The sequence below is a fragment of the Carcharhinus amblyrhynchos genome, chromosome 2 (assembly GCF_965287045.1).
Source record: "Carcharhinus amblyrhynchos chromosome 2, sCarAmb.v2.hapA, whole genome shotgun sequence".
Classification (NCBI taxonomy): domain Eukaryota; kingdom Metazoa; phylum Chordata; class Chondrichthyes; order Carcharhiniformes; family Carcharhinidae; genus Carcharhinus; species Carcharhinus amblyrhynchos.
In genome coordinates, this window is record NC_137325.1 from 18,982,786 (window position 1) to 19,004,996 (window position 22,211).

At 46.7% G+C, this 22,211-nt stretch overlaps 1 protein-coding gene across 4 annotated transcripts in view; it reads right to left on the reverse strand.

Moving 5' to 3' along the window:
- The window catches only part of zdhhc11 (zDHHC palmitoyltransferase 11), a 124,716-nt gene that overhangs the window by 39,237 nt on the left and 63,268 nt on the right, over positions 1–22,211 (reverse strand). For all 4 annotated transcript variants that reach the window (XM_080203071.1, XM_080203053.1, XM_080203063.1 and 1 more), the window contains one exon: positions 16,356–16,577. In XM_080203071.1, the coding sequence (XP_080059197.1) occupies positions 16,356–16,577 (222 nt within the window). The remainder of the gene's footprint in view (positions 1–16,355; positions 16,578–22,211) is intronic.

Consider the following 22,211-nt stretch of genomic DNA (forward strand, 5'->3'; position numbering starts at 1 on the left):
GAGTGCTGTAGGGGTGCTGTTTACAGATGCAATGTGAAACCCGGGCACTGTCTCCCTTTTCAGATCTATGTCAGTCTTTTTGAAGAAGAACAGGAGATTATCGCCGGTGTCCTGATCAACATTTATCCTTCAATCAACATCATTAAAACAGATTATCCGGTTTTTATCACATTGCTATGTGTGGGGGTTTGCATGCAGAAATTAGTTGCCACCCTTCCTACATTACAATAGCAACTACACTTCAAAAGCACTTTGAAATGCTTTGGGATCTCCTGAGGTCAGGATAGATGCTACAAGTTCTTTCCTTAACAACACGCCACTTTATTTTCCATTGGTCCCTAAGGTTACTTTGACCACCTTAGTTGCAGCCTGACAATGAACAGTGGCACATTCAGACACTGAAGGAAAGCTATGTTTGTGCTGAGATTTACAGAAGTTCAGAAAGTAGATAGTTGGCTTGCGAATCATTTTTCTTTCGCAATACCCCTGAGCGGTTGAGGCTGCTGCATCTGAAACTTTGTATACCGCTGGTTACCCTGAGGAATTTGTTTTTTCCATCCACCGTACTATTATTAATTTCACAGTAAACATTTTCACTGGGAGACAATGGAGTTGCAAAAGCCTATTTATTCAACTGGAAGACAGATCTGTTGTATATTCAGCCTATGCTTTATGCTTTCACCTTTTGTCAATTAGTCCACTCATGCAATGCAGTTGACAACAGTATGTCAACTGTCTGCTGTTGCTCAGTGGTAACTGCTGGGCCAAGCTCCAACTCAAGGGATTCGAGCACATGCTTTGACTGATGTTCCAATTGGGTACTGACTATCTGATGATACCATTAAACTGTGTCCCTCACTTGCCCTCTTAAAAGGAGTATAAAAGGCCATTCTACCATTTCAAAGACAAGCGTTTCAAAGCCTTGATGTCCTGGCCAACCTTTATCCCTCAGACAAGCACCACAAACCAGATTAATTACCCCATTACCACTTTACTGTTTGTGGGACCTTTCTGTGCACAAATTGGTTGCTGTATTGCCTACGTTATAGTAAGAAGTCTCACGATGCCAGGTTAAAGTCCAACAGGTTTATTTGGTAGCACAAGGTTTCGGAGCTTTGCCCCTTTATCAGGTGAGTGACTCAGAGTGTCTCACCCGATGAAGGGCAACACTCTGAAAGTCCGTGCTACCAAATAAATCTGTTGGACTTTAGCCTAAAACACCGCTGTAATTCACTTGCAAAAACAAACAATAGACAGAGGGCAGCCCGGTGGCATAGTGGTTAGCATTGCTGCCTCACAGCACTGGGGGCCGGGTTCAATTCCTGGCTTGGGTCACTGCCTATGTAGAGTCTGCACGTTCTCCCCGTGTCGGCATGGGTTTCCTCTGAGTGCTCTGGTTTCCCCCACAGGGTTAGGTGGATTGGCCATGCTAAATTGCACCTTAGTGTCAGGGGGACTAGCTAGGGTAAAGTGTTGTGAGACCACTTACTGTGCCTACCCAAGTCCAATGCCGGCAACTCCACATCATGCCTACATTACAACAGTGACTTCACATCAATGGCTATGATAGGCTTCGACACAAATCGTTTTTGGCAAGCTGGAACTTGTGGGGCTGTGCGCATGCCCAGCAAGCTTAAAGGGACTGCACAGTGCAACATATGCACCTCACAAAGCAAAGAGAATTGAGAAGGAATGCTGCACCTGATCCCAGGACTTACAGACTAAGAAGTGAAAATGCTTCCTGGAGCCACGACTGACACTTCCAGACAATATGGCCAGAATTCTCTGGCCGTTCCCACCGGCGGGATTCTCCAGTCCCGCCGACAGCGTGCCCCCGCCTGCGGCTTTCCCACCTGCATGGGGTGACGTCAATGGGAATTTCCCATTGGCCAGAGAATCTCACCCTCATCTTCCTCCCAGCCTCAGGAGAGGGACTCCTGCTGGAGCAGTAACAATTCCCACCTTGTCACTTTTGGGTGTTTGTCTTTTGATTGTTAGTTCTGTGCCCCGGGGGAGGGAGGGGATCATAGGAACAGGAACAAGCCATTCAGCCCATTGATCCTGCTCCACTATTCAATTAGCTCATGGCTGTCGTGTACCTGAACTCCAATGAGTAAATATCCTGCGATGTCTTCAGCCAGCAAGAATCTGTCCGTCAATCTCAGCTTTGAAAGCTCCTATTGGCCTCCAACACTTTGGAGAAAGAGCGTTTCCAATAATCTTTGCATGGAAGTTTAAGTCTTGAAGTTACTTCCAATGGCCCTAGCTCTTATTACAAAATGGTTGCTCTGCACAGTCCTCCCATCGCTTCCCCTTCCGCCATCTTTGTTCTGGATTTCCTCCACCAGGGAAAACAGTTTCTCTACATCGACCCTTTCATTTTCCCAGGCTCTTTCACTTTGAATTTATCTGATAGGCAGAGGGAGAAGGGTATGGGATAAAGTTTGAGGGGGCAAAGAGCATGGGACTAGGACTAATAGGATAACTCTTTACAAAGTTGGCACAGGCTCAAGGGCTAAATGCTCCTCTTCTATCTTGCAGAGTATGAAATAGATACAAATGGTCTTTTTTTAAGTTAACAACTTACAAAGTGCAACCCACTGGGAGACCTTTCTCAGGCATCAAACATCGCCTCATACGAACTTTTCTCTTTGGGTATGTCAGTGAAATTCAGGCAAGATGTATAGGGTCATACAGATTAATCTTGATGGAAGAATATCAATTTCTCAGAATACTACGGTACAGAAGAGGCCCTTCCGCCCATCGAGTCTGCATGAAAGAACAATACAGCACAGGAAACAGGCCCTTCGGCCCTCCAAGCCTGTGCCGCTCATTGGTCCAACTAGACCATTCTTTTGTATCCCTCCATTCGCAGTCTGCTCATGTGACTATCCAGATAAGTCTTAAACCATCCCAGCGTGTCCGCCTCCACCACCCTGCTTGGCAGTGCATTCCAGACCCCCACCACCCTCTGTGTAAAATACGTCCCTCTGATATCTGAGTTAAACCTTGCCCCCCTCACCCTGAACCTGTGACCCCTCGTGTGTCACTTCTGATCTGGGAAAAAGCTTCCCACTGTTCACCCAATCTATACCCTTCACAATTTTATACACCTCTATTAGGTCTCCCCTCATTCTCCGTTTCTCCAGGGAGAACATTCCCAGTTTACCCAATCTCTCCTCCTGACCTGCCTACCTAATCCCACTTGCCAGCACTTGGCTCGTAGCTTTGAATGTTACGGCGTGCCAAGTACTTATCCAGGTATTTTTTGAAGGATGTGAGGCATCCCACCTCCATCATCCTCCTAGGCAGTGCATTTCAGACCATCACCACCCTCTGGATAAAAAAGATTTTTCTCAAATCCTCCCTAAATCTCCCACACCTTATTTCTAATTTGTGTCCCCTTGTAACTGACCCTTTAGCTAAGAGAAACAGCTGCTCCCTATCCATCCTGTCCATGCTCGTCATAATCTTGAATACCTCAATCAGGTCAGAGGAAACTACCCAAGCCAATCCAACCTCTCTTTATAACTTAAATGTTCCAGTCCAGGCAATATCCTGGTGCATCTCCTCTGCATCCTCTCCACTGCATTCACATCTTTTCCATAATGTGGCAATCAGAACGGCACACAGTACTCCAGCTGTAATTTTCCACACAACCCTTTCCATCATGAAAGGGTGCCCCTAGCCATCTTCTAACAGCACAGTGGATTTTGAAGCAACTTGTGTGGGGCCGGGGACGGCTGATTAACGATTGTTATTTTCATCTTAAATTGTATTCTCCACAAATAATGTAGATCAGAGACTGATTGCGCTGGCGGGCCTGGACAATGCTTTAGTATCTGAGCCAATAAGCCACTCAGCTGAACTCCCTTGGGAAGCAGAGATTAATCTTTCCAGGTCGAATTCAGAGCTGAGGTTTTCTGAGACGTAGGAATTCTCATGCTAACTGGTGATAATCAATCCACCATCATCACAGGCCTGAGGCCTACCGTTGCTTACTGGCTCTATTGCCAGGGAGTCACTACGCTCACTTTAACGCTATTATTTTTGACATTTTACCCCTCCACTATAAGATATAAGACCTCTCCCAGCATGAGGTGGGTGGCACAGTGGCTGGCACTGCTGCCTCACAGCACCAGGGAGCCGGGTTCGAATCCCGGCTTGGCTGACTGTGTGCGGAGTCTGCACATTCTCCTCGTGTCTGTTTGGGTTTCCTCTGGGAGCTCCGGTTTCCTCCCGCAGTACAAAGACATGCTGGTTAGGTGCATTGACCCGAACAGGCGCCACAGTGTGGCGATTAGGGGGATTGCACAGTAACATCATTGCAATGTTAATGTAAGCCTTACTTATGACTAATAATAAATAAACTTAAACTTAAAGAGTCTAATGTTAGCAAGAAAATTAATGAAATAAACCTTCCCGTCGCTGGCTGCTGTCCTTGAAGACAATCTCAGTACAGGTGGCTGTGTCAGACCTGCTCCTAAGCTTCATTTCTGGGTTTCCGAGCCACCTTTTCCATCCTATTATTCCCTTTTTCTGCTTCTTCTCCTCAGCCTCCCAAGTTTCACATTCAAAGAGGTCAAATTTATCCAGGAAAACTGCTCCAGTGCCTTAATCTCAGGTTTCCTAACTGCCACCCTTGCTGCTCTTCCAGTCACAGATTCTGCCACTGCAGAAGCAGCAGGAGTGGGAGAGTTAAGGGGACAATTGTCATAAAATCCCCACGGTGCACAAGGAGGCCATTTGGCCCATCGAGTCAGTACCAACAGCAATTCCACCTAGCCCCATAGCCCCACATATTTACCCCGCTGATCCCTCTAACCTACGAATCCCAGGACACTAAGGGGCAATTTAACATGGCCAAAGTGCCTAACCAGCACATCTTTGGACTGCGGGAGGAGACCGGCGCACTTGGAGGAAACACACGCAGACACAGGGAGAACACAAGAACATAAGAACATAAGAAATAGGGGCAGGAGTAGGCCATCTAGCCCTTCGAGCCTGCCCCGCCATTCAATAAGATCATGACTGATCTGTCGCGGCTCAGTTCCACTTTCCCGCCCTCTCCCCATAACCCTTAATCCCCTCTCTTATCAAAAACCCATCAACCCACGTCTTAAAAATATTTAGCGAGGCAGCCTCCACCATTTCAACGGGCAGAGAATTCCAGAGATTCACCACCCTTTGAGTGAAGAAGTTCCTCCTCAACTCCGTTCTAAACCACGCCCCCCTTTATCTTGAGGCTGTGCCCCCTAGTCCTACTGTCTTTTTTGAGCGGGAAGAGTCTCTCCACCTCTATCTTATCCATCCCATTCATCATCTTATACATCTCAATGAGATCTCCCCTCATTCTTCTAAACTCTAACAAGTACAAGCCTAGTTTATTCAGCCTCTCCTCATAGCTCAACCCCCTCAACTCCGGCATCAGCCTAGTAAACCTCCTCTGCACTCCCTCCAAGGCCAAAATATCTTTGCGCAGGTGCGGCGCCCAAAACTGCACACAGTACTCCAGCTGCGGCCTCACCAATGCCCTATACAGCTGCAGCAAGACCTCCCTACTTTTATATTCAATCCCCCTCACTATGAAGGCCAGCATCCCATTCGCCTTCCTGACCACATGCTGCACCTGCAAGCTGAGTTTTTGCGACTCATGCACAAGGACCCTGAGGTCCCTCTGCACCGTCGCCTGCTGCAGTTTTTCACCACGTAAGTAATAGTCCTTCCTACCATTATTCCTACCAAATTGGACCACCTCACACTTGCCAACATTAAATTCCATTTGCCATTTCCTGGCCCATTCGCCCAGCCTATCTAGATCCTTCTGCAGACTCTCCACACCCTCTGCACAATTTGCCGTTCCCCCAATCTTGGTGTCATCAGCAAATTTCGACACCCTACACTCGGTTCCCTCCTCCAGATCATCTATATAAATGGTAAAAAGTTGAGGCCCCAGCACCGACCCCTGGGGCACTCCACTAGTCACCATCCGCCAATCCGAATAGCACCTGTTAACCCCCACTCTCTGCCTCCTATTTGACAACCAATCCTCTATCCACGCTAACACCCTACCCCCAACTCCATGTCCCTCGACCTTCTGCAATAACCTCTTGTAAGGTACTTTGTCAAACGCCTTCTGAAAATCCAGAAAGACCACATCCACCGGCTCTCCTCTATCCACCGCCCTAGACACATCCTCATAGAACTCCAGTAAATTTGTCAGACATGACTTCCCTTTAATGAAACCGTGCTGCGTCTGCTCTATCAAGCAATTCCCTTCAAGATGCCTCGCAATTTCCTCCTTAATGACGGATTCTAACATTTTACCTACCACAGACGTTAAACTAACCGGCCTATAATTCCCCGCCTTTTGCCTGGCACCCTTCTTAAACAACGGTGTAACATTCGCCGTTTTCCAATCTTCCGGCACTTCCCCGGAATCCAGCGACGTCTGGAAAATAACCACCAAGGCATCCACTATCACCTCCGCCATTTCTTTCAGAACCCTCGGATGCATTCCGTCCGGTCCTGGGGACTTGTCCGCAATCAGCCCCTCCAGTCTGTCGAGCACCGCCTTTCTAGTAACAGTAATGTCATTAAGACCCTCCAGTCCTACCACCTTTCCATCAATAACACGCGGCAAATTATTCACGTCCTCCTCCGTGAAGACAGAAACAAAAAAGTTATTCAATACCTTAGCCATATCCCCATCCCCTACCACTAGGTCCCCTTTCTCATCCTCTAAAGGACCAACGTTCACCCTAGCCAGCCTCTTCCTTTTTATATATTTATAAAAACTCTTGCTATCCTTTTTTATATTAAGCTCTAGCCCAGCTTCATAGTTTCTCCTACCCTTCTTTATCAACTTCTTTGTCAATCTTTGTTGACATTTAAACCTCTCTCAATCCTCTTCTCGCCCACTACTCTTAGCTACTCTAAATTCCTCCGCTTTTAATTTAACACTTTCCTTCACCTCCTTCGTTATCCACGGCTTATTACCTCTCCTCCTACGGTCCTTTTTGACCATCGGAATAAATTTCCGCTGAGCACCAAGAAAGATCTCCTTAAAGATCCTCCACTGCTCCTCAGCAGACCCTCCCTCCAACACGCTCCCCCAGTCCACATTCGCCAATTCTTCTCTCATCCTACCGTACTCCGCTCTATTCAAACAAAGTACGCGTGTCTGGGAACCCACTTTCTCCTCCTCCATCTGCACCAGAAACTCCACCATACAATGATCACTCTCCCCAAGAGGATCCTTCACCGCAAGGTCCCTAATTCTACCCGCCTCATTACATAGCACCAGATCCAAGATAGCTCGCTCCCTCGTCGGCTCCAACACACACTGTTCGAGGAAACTATCCTGGCAGCATTCCAAGAACTCCTCCTCGAGCCCACCGCGTCCAACATGGGTCGACCAATCAATATGCAGATTGAAATCCCCCATAACTACGGCCGTCCCATTCCTGCACGCCGCACTTATTTGCGCGTTAACAGCCCGCCCCATCTCCAGATCATTATTCGGGGGCCTATAGATGACACCCACCAGCGTCTTCCTCCCTTTGCTGTTCCTAACCTCCACCCACAACGATTCCACCCTCTGCTCCTTGGCTCCAATATCATCCCTTGCTACCACCGTGATGCTATCCTTAATCAGCAGAGCTACGCACCCCCCTTTTCCCTCCTGCCTATCCTTCCTAAACACTTGATAGCCCTGTACATTCAGCTCCCAGTCCCTGTCACCTTGCAGCCACGTCTCTGTAATGGCCACCAGATCGTATCCATTTGTGTCGATCTGCGCCACCAGCTCATCCACTTTATTCCGAATGCTTCATGCATTCAGATAAAGCGCTTTCATCCCAGCCTTCACCTGGACCCTATTTGCCGTAACGCCACCAACCATACTCACGCCCCCTACTCCCCCTATTATTGGGACATCCTCGGCCTCTTCCCTTACCTGTACCCTCTCCTTAACTTTAGACCTCGTAACGTCACCTACCCTCGCATCCTCCCCCCTCCTAATTAGTTTAAAGCCCTGTCTACAGTCCTCTTTACTCGATTCGCCAGCACTCTGGTCCCAGCACAATTCAGACCAACCCCATCCCACCCGAACAGGTCCCACCTACCCCAATAGACCCAAGCTGGAATTGAACCTGCTTCCCCGGAGCTGTGAGGCAGCAGTGCTAACCACAGTGGCACCGTGCCGCCCATATTCTCCCAAAGAATTTCTGTGATCACAATCCACCCACATTTCCTTGGTGCTTGGAGTGATTTGCACCAAATAGGAGACGTGTGAGCCATTTGTATAGGGCACCCTGAGCTCAAATAAAGCTACAGACCCCTTCTCACTGGCAAAGACCCCCACCCTACCCAAAACACCAGCATCAGCACCACGCCCTGGTTGATGTTACCAGTAGCACGAACCCCCCCCCCCCCCCCGTCAAAGTGAGGGGCATGCCACCATGGAGTTGCCAAATGCCTCACCCTCTTCAGCACCCCCCCTTCAGGCCCTACCCTTGACAGTACCAATCTGGCACTCACCCCGTTCCCTTTCAGTTCCAACCTGACAGTGTCACCCTGATTGGCACTGCCAGGATGCCAGGGGGGGCAGTGCCAGGTTACTGTCTAGCCCTGTTCCTAACCAGACAGAAGTTACAATGGCTGGAAACCCAGTAGTGTGGTCATCGTGTCTATCCAGAGAATTCAATAGTGGATGCGAGACGGTCATCATTGAGGAACCCTTGCACTTCAATGTCTGAGCGATGCTTGTATTGTGGAAACCAGCCTCCAGTAAAGGCATGCTGTCCAGGCATAAGAGTAAGAAATAAAGCCCCTCTAAAAAAACATGAGCGCTGACGGAACACCTGCGCTTTCTTGGAAGCACTTCAGAATTAGTGATGTGTAAGTGCTGCATGAATAAACAATCATAATCTCTCATTTGAAGGAGGCAGCTACAGCAACTCCGGGAACTTGTAAAACTGAATGGGGCAAGAAATGGAACATAAACAAAGCACTTCCAAGCTTTTAAAGCAAACAGAAAGTAGACTAGTCAGTGCAACGTGACAGATCTTTGAAATTGACTTCTGGAGAAAAAGTTTAATGATTTTACAGCAAGCGGAGAGCAGATTAAGAACATAAGAACATAAGAAATAGAAGCAGGAGTAGGCCATCTAGCCCTTCGAGCCTGCCCCGCCATTCAATAAGATCATGGCTGATCTGTCGCGGCTCAGTTCCACCTTCCCGCCCTCTCCCCATAACCCTTAATCCCCTCTCTTATCAAAAACCCATCAACCCGCGTCTTAAAAATATTTAGTGAGGCAGCCTCCACCACTTCAACGGGCAGAGAATTCCAGAGATTCACCACCCTTTGAGTGAAGAAGTTCCTCCTCAACTCCGTTCTAAACCGTCCCCCCTTTATCTTGAGGCTGTGCCCCCTAGTCCTACTGTCTTTTTTGAGCGGGAAGAGTCTCTCCACCTCTATCCTATCCATCCCATTCATCATCTTATACATCTCAATGAGATCTCCCCTCATTCTTCTAAACTCCAACGAGTACAAGCCTAGTTTATTCAGCCTCTCCTCATAGCTCAACCCCCTCAACTCCGGTATCAGCCTAGTAAACCTCCTCTGCACTCCCTCCAAGGCCAAAATATCTTTGCGCAGGTGCGGCGCCCTAAACTGCACACAGTACTCCAGCTGCGGCCTCACCAATGCCCTATACAGCTGCAGCAAGACCTCCCTACTTTTATATTCAATCCCCCTCGCTATGAAGGCCAGCATCCCATTCGCCTTCCTGACCACCTGCTGCACCTGCAAGCTGGGTTTTTGCGACTCATGCACAAGGACCCCGAGGTCCCTCTGCACTGTCGCCCGCTGCAGTTTTTCGCCCCGTAAGTAATAGTCCTTCCTACCATTATTCCTACCAAAGTGGACCACCTCACACTTGCCAACATTAAATTCCATTTGCCATTTCCTGGCCCATTCGCCCAGCCTATCTAGATCCTTCTGCAGACTCTCCACACCCTCTGCACAATTTGCCGTTCCCCCAATCTTGGTGTCATCAGCAAATTTCGACACCCTACACTCGGTTCCCTCCTCCAGATCATCTATATAAATGGTAAATAGCTGAGGCCCCAGCACCGACCCCTGGGGCACTCCACTGGTCACCATCCGCCAATCCGAATAGCACCCGTTGACCCCCACTCTCTGCCTCCTATTTGACAACCAATCCTCTATCCACGCTAACACCCTACCCCCAACTCCATGTCCCTCAACCTTCTGCAATAACCTCTTGTGAGGTACTTTGTCAAACGCCTTCTGAAAATCCAGAAAGACCACATCCACCGGCTCTCCTCTATCCACCGCCCTAGACACATCCTCATAGAACTCCAGTAAATTTGTCAGACACGACTTCCCTTTAATGAAACCGTGCTGCGTCCGCTCTATCAAGCAATTCCCTTCAAGATGCCTCGCAATTTCCTCCTTAATGACGGATTCTAACATTTTACCTACTACAGACGTTAAACTAACCGGCCTATAATTCCCCGCCTTTTGCCTGGCACCCTTCTTAAACAACGGCGTAACATTAGCCGTTTTCCAATCTTCCGGCACTTCCCCGGAATCCAGCGACGTCTGGAAAATAACCACCAAGGCATCTACTATCACCTCCGCCATTTCTTTCAGAACCCTCGGATGCATTCCATCCGGTCCTGGGGACTTGTCCACAATCAGCCCCTCCAGTCTGTCGAGCACCGCCTCTCTAGTAACAGTATGTCATTAAGACCCTCCAGTCCTACCACCTTTCCATCAATAACACGCGGCAAATTATTCACGTCCTCCTCCGTGAAGACAGAAACAAAAGAGTTATTCAATACCTTAGCCATAACCGACCCCAATCCTAGGGAAGGCTTCTGACCTGCACCCCTCCAATGTAGCCCAAGAACCCCCCCTCACCCCCCCCCGCACCTTGGAAATGAATGCTTTTACCCTTGGGCACCCTAGAGTTAAGTGCTGCGTGCTACCCATCTCCTTGCATACCCCTCCCCTTTCATCACTGACATCATCGGAATCCCCCCATCACCAACATCAAAGCCCCCCCCAACCCCCACCCCACATGCGCAAACTCCTGCTATGGGCACAGCTATAGGCCCGTTAGCAAATGAAAAAACATAGAAGGATGATACATAACTAGAAATGATCACTGAAAACTAACTGCTTCTTATAATACCTTCAGTCTCTCCACTTTTGGCTAACTTTCTGACATTGCTCATGCCTATCTCACCAAGCTAACTCACCAAGGGTCCTGCTAAAGGTTCAGATGGATCTTTCTTCAATGGGTTTCTTGGAAAGAAAGTATTAGCCCCCATAATATTCCTCCTGCCTCTTTTAAAACATTATTTACATAGAATCATGAAACTGGAAAAGGCCATTTAGCCCATCATGCCAGTGCTAGCTCGTTGAAAGAACTATCTTCACTTCCTTCCTCCTCATTACCCATAATCCTACAAATCTCTCCTGCAAATATGAAACACCTTTTACATAACAAGTGGTTGGAAGGGGGGGTGGGGAGGGGGGTAAATGCAGTGGCACAGTGGTTCGAAGTGCTGCCTCACAGAGCCAGGGACCTGGGTTCAATTCGGCCACTGGGTGACTGTGTGGAGTTTGCTCGTTCTCCCCGTGTCTGTGTAGGTTTCCTCCAGGTGCTCCGGTTTCCTCCCACTGCCAGAAGATCTGTTGGTTGGGTGGATTGGCCATAGTAAAATTACCTTATCGTAGAGCTTTTGTGTCCCAAGATGTAAAGGTTAGGGGGATGACCGGGTAAATGCATAGGTTTACAAGAATAGTCTGGAGAAGAGTTGGTGCAGATCTGATGGGCCGAATGGTCTCCTCCATCACTGTAGTGATTCTATAACTGGAATGCACTACCTGGCAGGATGGCTGAAAAAGATTCACGGTGGCACAATGGTTAGCACTGCTGCCTCACAGCGCCAGGGACTCAGGTTCAATTCCAGGCTTGGGTCAATGTGCGGAGTTTGCATGTTCTCCCCGTGTCGTTGTGGGTTTTCTCCAGCTGCTCCGGTTTCCTCCCACTGCCAGAAAGACATGCATTGGCCATGCTAAATTCTCCCTCAGTGTACCCAAACAGGTGCCGCAGGATGGTGACTGGGGAATTCTCACAGTAACATAATTGCAGTGCAAGTCTAGTTGTGACTAATAAATGAATAAAAGCTTTAAGCTTCGAACAATCACAGTCTTCAAAAGGAATTGGACAAAAACTTGCAGGATAAAAATATTATAGGGATAAGGGGAAGGTGAGCGTGGGATTAACTGGATTACTCTCCGAAAGTTGAATGGTCTCCTTCTGTGACTCTATGATAAAGACAGAAATGGCATTTACCTGGTGAAGGTGGGTGTGGGGCAACAAGGTTTTTCCTTTCTGTAATACAAGTCGATTGACTATCAGTGGATACTTTGTGTCATCACTAGTGATTGTCTCTATGGTTATTTCACCTCACCATGGAAAATAAATCCAAATCAAACACGAATAAATCACCCGTACGCCTTTAAAACGTGTGCCAAAATTATACAAATATTGTCAGAGTTCCAGCCTCAAAATTGAATCTCTGAGTGCTTGCCACATTAAAAATTAATGGTGCTGCTTTGTTTGCAATACAATGTCACATCAATGCAATGAATAGTCCTCGTAATTTAAAGGATCGTTGCTGCATAACTAACAGTACTGCACACCTTCAATCATATCATACAGTTGTTAAGTAAGAATGGAGATCAGAGGCCATATAATGTAGATGGCAGAATCTTAACACCAAATATAAAATACAGAGAGGTATGCTAATATTTGAGACTTTCTAGCTAACTGAAGAAATCAGTGAGTTAAGGGGCTTCGATATTGGTAAATATTGATGGTATCAGTGCCAGCCAGGAAATGCATTCCAGTAACTAAACACATGGAGCAAGTTTTCACCTCGGATTTAACAAAACTGGTTTTCTTGGCATCAGTGACAAGGGCAGCATTTATTGTGCATCCCTAGTTGCTCTATCAATGTGGTGGTGAACAGCTACTGTAGACGTTGGATAGTGAAGTAGTCCACGTCTCCATGCAGCAAGACCTGGACAAGCTTGGGATTGTGGCAAATAACTTCTGCTCCATACAAGTGCCAGGCAATGACCATCCCCAGCCAGACAGAAGCTAACCATCTCCCCTCGACATTCAACAGTATTGACACAGTTGAATCATCCACTGTCAACATTCTGGGGGGTTGGGGGGGTGGGAGGTTTACCATTGGCCAGAAATTGAAGTGGAACAGCCATATTGACACTGTGGCTACAACAGCAAGTCAGAGTTTGGGAATTCTGCAATGGGTTAACACATTCCTGAATTCACAAAGCCTGTTAATCATCTACAAGGTACAAGAGTGTGAAAGAATATTCTCCACTTGCCAGGATGTGTGCAGCTCTAACAACACTGAAGAAACATGACATCATCTCTGGGGGCAGCATGGTTAGCGCTGCTGCCTCACAGCGCCAGGGACCCGGGTTTGATTCCTGGCTTGAGTCACCGTCTGTGCGCAGCTTGCATGTTCTCCCCGTGTCTGCGTGGGTTTCCTCTGGGTGCTCTGGTTTTCCCCCCACAGTCCAAAAGACGTGCTGGTTAGGTGCTAAATTTTCCCTCAGTGTATCTGAACAGACACTAGAGTGTAGCGACCAGGGGATTTTCACAGTAACTTCATTACAGTGTTATATAAGTCTACTTGTGATACTAATAAATAAAAACTTTTTAAAAAAATCATCCAGGACAGTGCAACACGCTTGTTTGACACCCATTCCCCAGCTTAAAGATTCATTGCCTCCACCAGTGGCAGTCAGGAAGGCGAATGGGATGCTGGCCTTCATTGCGAGGGGGATTGAATATAAAAGTAGGGAGGTCTTGCTGCGGCTGTATAGGGCATTGGTGAGGCCGCAGCTGGAGTACTGTGTGCAGTTTTGGGCGCCGTACTTACGCAAGGATATTTTGGCCTTGGAGGGAGTGCAGAGGAGGTTTACTAGGCTGATGCCGGAGTTGAGGGGGTTGAGCTATGAGGAGAGGCTGAATAAATCAGGCTTGTACTCGTTAGAGTTTAGAAGAATGAGGGGAGATCTCATTGAGACGTATAAGATGATGAATGGGATGGATAGGATAGAGGTGGAGAGACTCTTCCCGCTCAGAAAGGATAGTAGGACTAGGGGGCACAGCCTCAAGATAAAGGGGGGGCGGTTTAGAACAGAGTTGAGGAGGAACTTCTTCACTCAAAGGGTGGTGAATCTCTGGAATTCTCTGCCCGTTGAAGTGGTGGAGGCTGCCTCGCTAAATATTTTTAAGACGCGGGTTGATGGGTTTTTGATAAGAGAGGGGATTAAGGGTTATGGGGAGAGGGCAGGAATGTGGAACTGAGCCACGACAGATCAGCCATGATCTTATTGAATGGCGGGGCAGGCTCAAAGGGCTAGTTGGCCTACTCCTGCTCCTATTTCTTATGTTATAACTGAACGACACTGCAACAAATCACCAGGCTCCTTAGAAACCCACAGCCTCTACCACCTAGAAGGACAAGAGCTGAAGACACTACCATCCATCAGTCCCCCTCCAACTCACGCACCATCCTGACTTGGAATCATATTGCTGTTCCCTCACTGTCACTGGATCAAAATCTTGGAATTCCCTTGCTAACAGCACTGCAGGTGTACCTACACCACATGGACTCCAGCGAAGAAGATGGCTCACCACCACTGTCTCAAAGGCCAGTAGGGATGGACAACAAACGCCGGCCTTGCCGGTGACGCTCACATGCCATGAGAGAATTTCAAAAATGACAACTGAGTGGTTTGTAGGTCGGGCCATAAGAAGTTCTATCTGTGTTAGCACACAGGAAATTGGGTCGTATAAGAGGGTTGGTGCTGATTTGTGGATTCTTTATTGATTGGTTCTTGGGATCTCAGTATCACTGGCAAGGATTATGTTTATTGCGAGAACAATAGTCAGATCGGAGAACTACCTGATGAGCGAGTGCAGCGGAGGATCATCACTCAAGGCTTAATTATGATCCAGATGGTGAGATAAGGATCTCAATCTCCGCAATGTCCTGAGATGTCACTGTAACTGGCACCATTTTTTCCACTCAGTACCATGGTATCCAAATGTAACAGCTTGGGTTTTGTGACTTGGTAATGTCTGTAGTAACCCAGCATGATAACTGTTGGGGCGGCATGGTGGCACAGTGGTTAGCATTGCTGCATCACAACAATGAGGACCTGGATTCGATTCCCGGCTTGGGTCACTGTCCGTCAGGAGTCTGCACGTTCTCCCTCGTGTCTGCGTGGGTTTCCTCTGGGTGCTCCGGTTTCCTCTCACAGTCCAAAGATGTGCAGCTCAGGTGGACTGGCCATGCTAAATTGCCCCTGAGTGTCAGGGGGATTAGCTGGGTTAAATGCATGGGGTTATGGGGATAAGGCCTGTGTGGGATTGTGGTCAGTGCAGACTCGACCGAATGGCCTCTTTCTGCACTGTTTCCTCCCACAGTCCAAACGATGCGCTGGTTAGGTCCACGCTAAATTCTCCATCAGTGTACCCGAACAGGTGCCGGAGTGTGGCGACTAGGGGATTTTCACAGTAACTTCATTGCAATGTTAATGTAAGCCTACTTGTGACAATAATAAATTAACTTTGAAAATATGAAACCTTTCACTTATCAATTCTGAATCATCCATAAAGTTGAATTTTACATCTGTGTGGACCATATTTGGGACTTACTCTTTGGCTGATCAGTCATACAATTAGCTCCACCCAGCTTGGGTTTAACAACTCCGCTTGAACAGACCTGAAGAGATTTCACTGTGACCTCAAGCCTCCACCCACCCCATCCCACATTTAAATCAATGAACACCCAATACTCGTGGTGCATTGCCTTCCCATACCAACTGACAAGGAAATAGATTCCTCATTACCCAATTGGATGATTCCTCGCAGTTAGCCAGACTGCATCCCATAAGACACAAGAGCACAAGTAGGCCATTTGGCCCACCCATTCTGCTCTGTCATTCAGTAATATCATGACTAATCTATATGATAATCCTCAACTCCACTTTCTCACCTTATCCCCATAACCCTTGATTCCCTTACTGATTAGAAATCTGTCTATCCGAACAGGCACCGAAGTGCGACAACTAGGAGATTTTCACAGTAACTTCATTGCAGTGTTAATGTAAGCCTACTAATAAATAAACTCTCGTATACAGCGTGCAACACACAACAACTACTTGTGATTTAACATGAGTTGATCGAGTCATATTTGGTAAAGGATACAGCATAACCAGCATATTTCCAGAAATATGGCAACATTGGTATGTAAATCCCAAAGGCAACAACTGCCAGGTAAAAATACAGAACAAAGGCAACCAACTGGAAGGAGTGCAGAGGTAAGGCCCAGCCATTGACTCTTGAACGTATTGGAGGACTAACTAGATCATTCCTGCTATTCTCCCGTTCAGGCCCAGTTTTTCGTAGTCTTCGATCATAACAATTCATCTGCAACACAAAGAGAGAAAATTAATACTTTCCCTGCCCCATTTTCTTCCAAAGTGTTAAAAAATTTTGCTTCTAAAAAATCCAATTTCTGCAAACTTTTACCATTCTTGGCCAGGATGTGGGTATCAAGGTTGGCATTTAATACCCCTCCCTGATTTCCCCAAAGTCGGTGGTGGTGGGCCTACTTATTGACCTGCTGCAGTCTATATGGCTTTGTGATGGTACTGTCCACTGGAATAGGCCACTTTATAAAGTGAAGCACATTTTTGTGGGGTCACTTCCAGGGCAGACCAGCCCCTAATTGAACCAGTTGTGTTTTATGACAAACATTTCATGGTTAATTTTGACAGTAGTTTTTAAAATATATATATATATATTTCCTTATATTTTCAAGCAGAGTCCAAACCCTCAAGCTGCCTTTGAGAGATTTGAACGGACATTGTCTGGATTATTGGTTAAGTTACACGCAAACAATCAAATGAATTAGGAGTAGGCCTCTCAACCCTTCGAGCCTGCTCAATCCCACATTCCTGCGTAACCCCGATACTGTTTCACTCACTTGTTAATCAAGAATCTGTATTAAAAATATTCAAAAAACCTGCTTGCACACTCTTTGGGGAAGAGAGTTCCAAAGATTCTCTGACCCTCTGAGAGAAAATATTTCTCTTCATCTCTGTCTCAAATGAGCAACCCCTTATTTTCGAATAGTGCTTCCATATGGGAGATCCGTGGGGGTGGATGGGAGTTTTCTCCATGTATTTGGGAAGTTATCCCATGACCGTGGTGGAGGGGGAGATTTTATCTTTCAGATAAGCACCCTTTTTCTCTAGAAGGCTGAGGTTGCTAGCACAGCAGAGTTGAGAGAGGAACGTGCAGGGCAGTAACGAGATCAGCCCTCTTGAAGACAAAGACAGGGATGCTCATCACTGAAGCAAGCAAGCAGATGGAAAGATGGGTAGAACACTCTGTCAAAATCTATGCAATGGAGAACATTGTCATTGAAGAAGCTCTTAGCGCCATTCCAGATTCTCCTGTCCCACCATAACTGAGCTCAACAAGGTCATTGGCAATCTTGCTAATGGCAAAGCCCCAGGAAACAATGGCATTCAACCCGATATCATCAAAAGTGGAAATCCAGCACTGCTGCAGCATCTCCATGAACTTTTGTGTTGTTGTTGCAGGGAAGGATTTGTGCCTCAAGCCACGTGTGATGTAAAAACAGGGGAGCACAGTGACTGTAACAATTATCGAGGTATCTCCTGCTTACGTATTGTGAGGAAGGTCTTGGCTTATGTTGCTCCAACCAGATTGCAGACTCTGGCATTAAGCATCTACGGAGTCTCTATGCAACTTCAGAAATTGATAACTGCTTTTCTCACTTTGGCAGGGGAAGAGCTCTGAACTGCACAGATCACCCTACATTATCTTCCTAGCTTTCATCGAAGCCTTCAGTCTTGTGAGCCAAGACAGGCTCTTCAAACTGCTACAAGAATCAAGCATCAGGAAGACCAAACTTATGGGCCAGAATGTAGAGGTTCCATCGAAAGCATCATTTCCGGGTGTACCACAGCGTGGCACGACTCCTGCTCTGACCAAAATCACAAGAAACTACAAAGAGTTGTGAATGAAGCCCAATCCACCATGCAAACAAGCCTCCCATCCACTGATGCAATATACACTTCCCGCTACCTTGGAGAAGAGGCCAGCTTAATCAAGGACCACACACACCCTGGGCAACCCTCTTCCACATTCTTCTGTCGGAAAAAGATAAAAAGTCTGAGGTCACATACCAACTGACTCAAAAACAGCTTATTCCCTGCTGCCATCAGGCTTTTGAATGGACCTACCTAAATATTAAATTGATCTTTCTCTACGCCCTAGCTATGACTACATTCTACACCCTCTCCTTTCCTTCCCTATGTAGGGTAGGCTTTATCTGCGTAACATGCAAGAAACAATACTTTTCACTGTATACTAATACATGTGACAATAATAAATCAAATTTAGAATGCTAAAAATTGCCAAAAAGTTAGAAAATTGCTCAGATTGAAACTGATTCTCATCAAGTCGGGAAGTAGGGTGGCACAGTGGTTAGAACTACTGCCTCGCAGTGCCAGGGACCCGTTTTGATTCCCGACTTGGGTTACTGTCTGTACGGTCTTTGCACATTCTCCCCGTGTCTGCATGGGTTTCCTCCGGGTGCTCTGGTTTCCTCCCACAGTCCAAAGATGTGCGGGTTAGGTTGATTGGGAATGCAAAATTGACCCTAATGTAGGGGATTAGCAGGATAAATATGTGGGGTTATGGGAATAAAGGTTAAGGATCTGGGTGGGATTGTGGTTGGTGCTGACTCAATGCATGAATGGCCTCCTTCTTCACTGTAGAGATTTTTTAATTCTACGAAGACAAAAAAAGCCTAATTTCCAATAAACAAAAAGGAAATCAACTCAACTTCTGCTTGCTCAGTGAATAGAATTTGATTTGAATTTCAGAAGAATTACTTCTACAGAATCATTGTAATTAACCATGGTTAGAATTTGCAACATGCAAATCAAGATAATCCCAGACACCTGGCTTCAATTTGCACTAAAACCAAACACCAACCTTCACCACCAAATTTCCTTTCATACTGAGCGTTGTTGGCAGATTTTGATCAGGTTAAAGTCCAACAGGTTTATTTGGCAGTATAGCTTTTGGACCCTCAAGCTCCTTCATCAGATGATGAAGGAGCAGCACTCTGAAAGCTAGTGCTGCCAAATAAACCTGTTGGACTTTAACCTGGTGTTGTCAGACTTCTTATTGTGCTTACCCCAGTCCAACGCCAGCTTCTGCACATCACTGTTTTTGATGCACAGGACATTTTTTTCTAGTCCTGACTCTTGACTTGTTGATGACCACTTTGATTTACTCCCCATTCCATAGGGAAGTTGTTCAAGTTGATGTTAACTAGCTTAGATTGTGACAGCTACTAACTCTGTCAGAAGTCACAACATGCTATCAGATGCATCTCTATCAGAATTATAGGAAGGGGATAGCTTGATCTTGGGATTGGACATAGCTCGGCACAACGTTGAGGACCGAAAGGCTTGTACTGTGCTGTAACGTTCTATGTTCTATGCTGCGGCTTTGATCTTTTTTAATGTAAATGAGTTTGTGCAGTCAAAAACACAAAGGTAAACAAGAGGCAGAGGAGTCAAGTTACTGGCGGAACGGTTGTAGAGGAAACCATGATGTGGAGATGCTGGCATTGGACTGGGGTGGTCACAGTATCTCACAACACCAGGTTAAAGTCCAACAGGTTTATTTGCACTGTTCTTTCAGCGGGTGAAGATCAGGAGAGGACATCCAAGAAGATCACACATATCACTGACCTGATGAAGGAGCAGTGCTCTGAAAGCTCATGATAACAAATAAACCGGTTGGACTTTAATCTGGTGTTGTGAGGCTTCTTATTGTCAAGGGAAGTCACCAAAGAATGTAATTTTCAAAACGCTGATTGGGACTAGAGTAGCAAAACCTTGGGCCACAGCTGGACTTGGGCCGTGGACACCAACACTCAAGTTCCCTTTGCAGAAATCCTTCCGCCAATCCATCAAAGCACAAACATGTAGGCCGGAATTCTCTGGCCACTCACGCTGGCAGGATTCCCCAGTTCCGCCGGCAGTGCACTCCCTGCCCATGAATTTTCCACCGGCGTGGAGTGACCTCAATGGGAATTCCCATTGATGCCACCCAATGGGAATTCTCTTTGACAGCTGCGGGACCAGAGAATCCCACCGCTAGCAAAAAGCACGCCACCTCCCACTGGAGGGAAACATGTGGCTGGGAGGCCAGAGAATCTGCGCGCAGAAACATGTCAATTAAATGTTTCAATGCTGCATTCATTAATAATAAAGCAGCATATCTTCTGATTTACTCTGCTTAATTGAAACCAAACTGGAAAGAGATGTTAGGACAGGCGGTCACATCTCGGTCAAAGTGAAAGGTTTGAAAATGTGCGCCTTTATCATTACCACATGGTGCTTTACAAATAAGGAAGTGATAAGTTTTCTTACGTAGTGCAACTGTTGTAATGTAGAAAATGGGGCTGTATTTTACATGCCTCCAACCAGGAGTATCAGGGGGGGTGCACATAAACTAGGACATCAGCTGCTCATCCACCTTCCGAGCTCAACTGAGCAACATGTGGACGGGTCTCAAAATCGGCAACCGTTCCAAAATGAAACACCATTCTTTGATCTCAGCTAAGAAGCAAGGCCGTGTCTTTACTGGGTTTTTGGTTTCATAGAATCTCTACAGTGCAGAAAGAGGCCATTCGACCCATTGCGTCTACACTGATTCTCCGAAAGAGCATCCTACGCAGGCCACAACACAGCCCTATCCCCGTAATCCCACACATTTACTAGTCCAACTAATGTACATATCTTTGGACACTAAGGGGCAATTTAGCATGGGCAATCCATCCAACCTGCACATCTTTGGACTGTGGGAGGAAACTGGAGCACCTGGAAGAAATCCACGCAGCTACAGAGAGAACGTGCAAACTCCACACAGACAGTCACCTGGAATTGAACCCGGGTCCCTGACCCTGTGAGGCAGCAGCGCTAACCATTGTGCCACCCTTGAGTATTGGATTTTGGCTACCTGTGCGGTTCTGGGTTTTGACTTGTGCAGTTCCCCAAAGTGTCCCTGTTGGTTACAGTGGAAGCTGATCAGTGGATACTGATCTTTCCTGTGAGGGCACGTCGCACCACTGCTGGACAGTTCAGGGGTAGCTTTCCCTGATTTGAATAACCCCCTGTGTTTCCGTAACCCAAAATTGTGTATGGAGGTCCAGTTTCTGGCCAAGTAGTGTTCTCTCTAGCTTTTACTCTGACACAACAAGGACAAACAGAATATAAAAATGTCCTGGCTTACTTCAGCCTTCATTCTGTAAATGAAGACTAATTTCATACTTCATAAATAATAATATTCATAAATAGTAAGTATAACCAGGAGCTGATTGGTGTATTATTAATCAGATGTGAAGTAACTGTGCAGGAGGATTGTTTCATTTTGGTGAAATGCTCTCTCTGGCTCCTACCTCCATGACTATTTAGTTGCTGCTGGATTGAGCCATGATTTAAACTCAGAACACCTACTCGGAAGTAAAACTCTGGTCACCCCATTGGTTTACCACTTTACCCAAGTTGCACCACAGAACCTATAAATGCCATATTAACTCTATAATTAAACAGAGAACACACACAAGAAACAGACAATGCGAGATATTAAGACATATAGTTACTGCAAAATCCCATAATTGGCAAGTAATTTTCCCTTTCCCATTTTTCTCCCAACCACTTCTCACTATGGGCGACATGGTGACGCAGTGGTTTGCACTGCTGCCTCACAGCGCCAGGGTTCCATTCCTGGCTTGGGTCACCCTCTTGTGTTGCCTCTTAGTGTCAGGGGATTAGTGGGATTGTGGGCTAGGCTCTGGGTGGGATTGTTATCAGCACAGGCTCAATGGGCCAAATGGCCTCCTTCTGTGCTGTAGGGATTCTGTGATTCCTCCACTTAAAGGCATAAAGGATTCTGTCACAGCAGACTTCTTCAGTTCGAAAGAGCATGGTTAAGAAAATCCGGGTATAA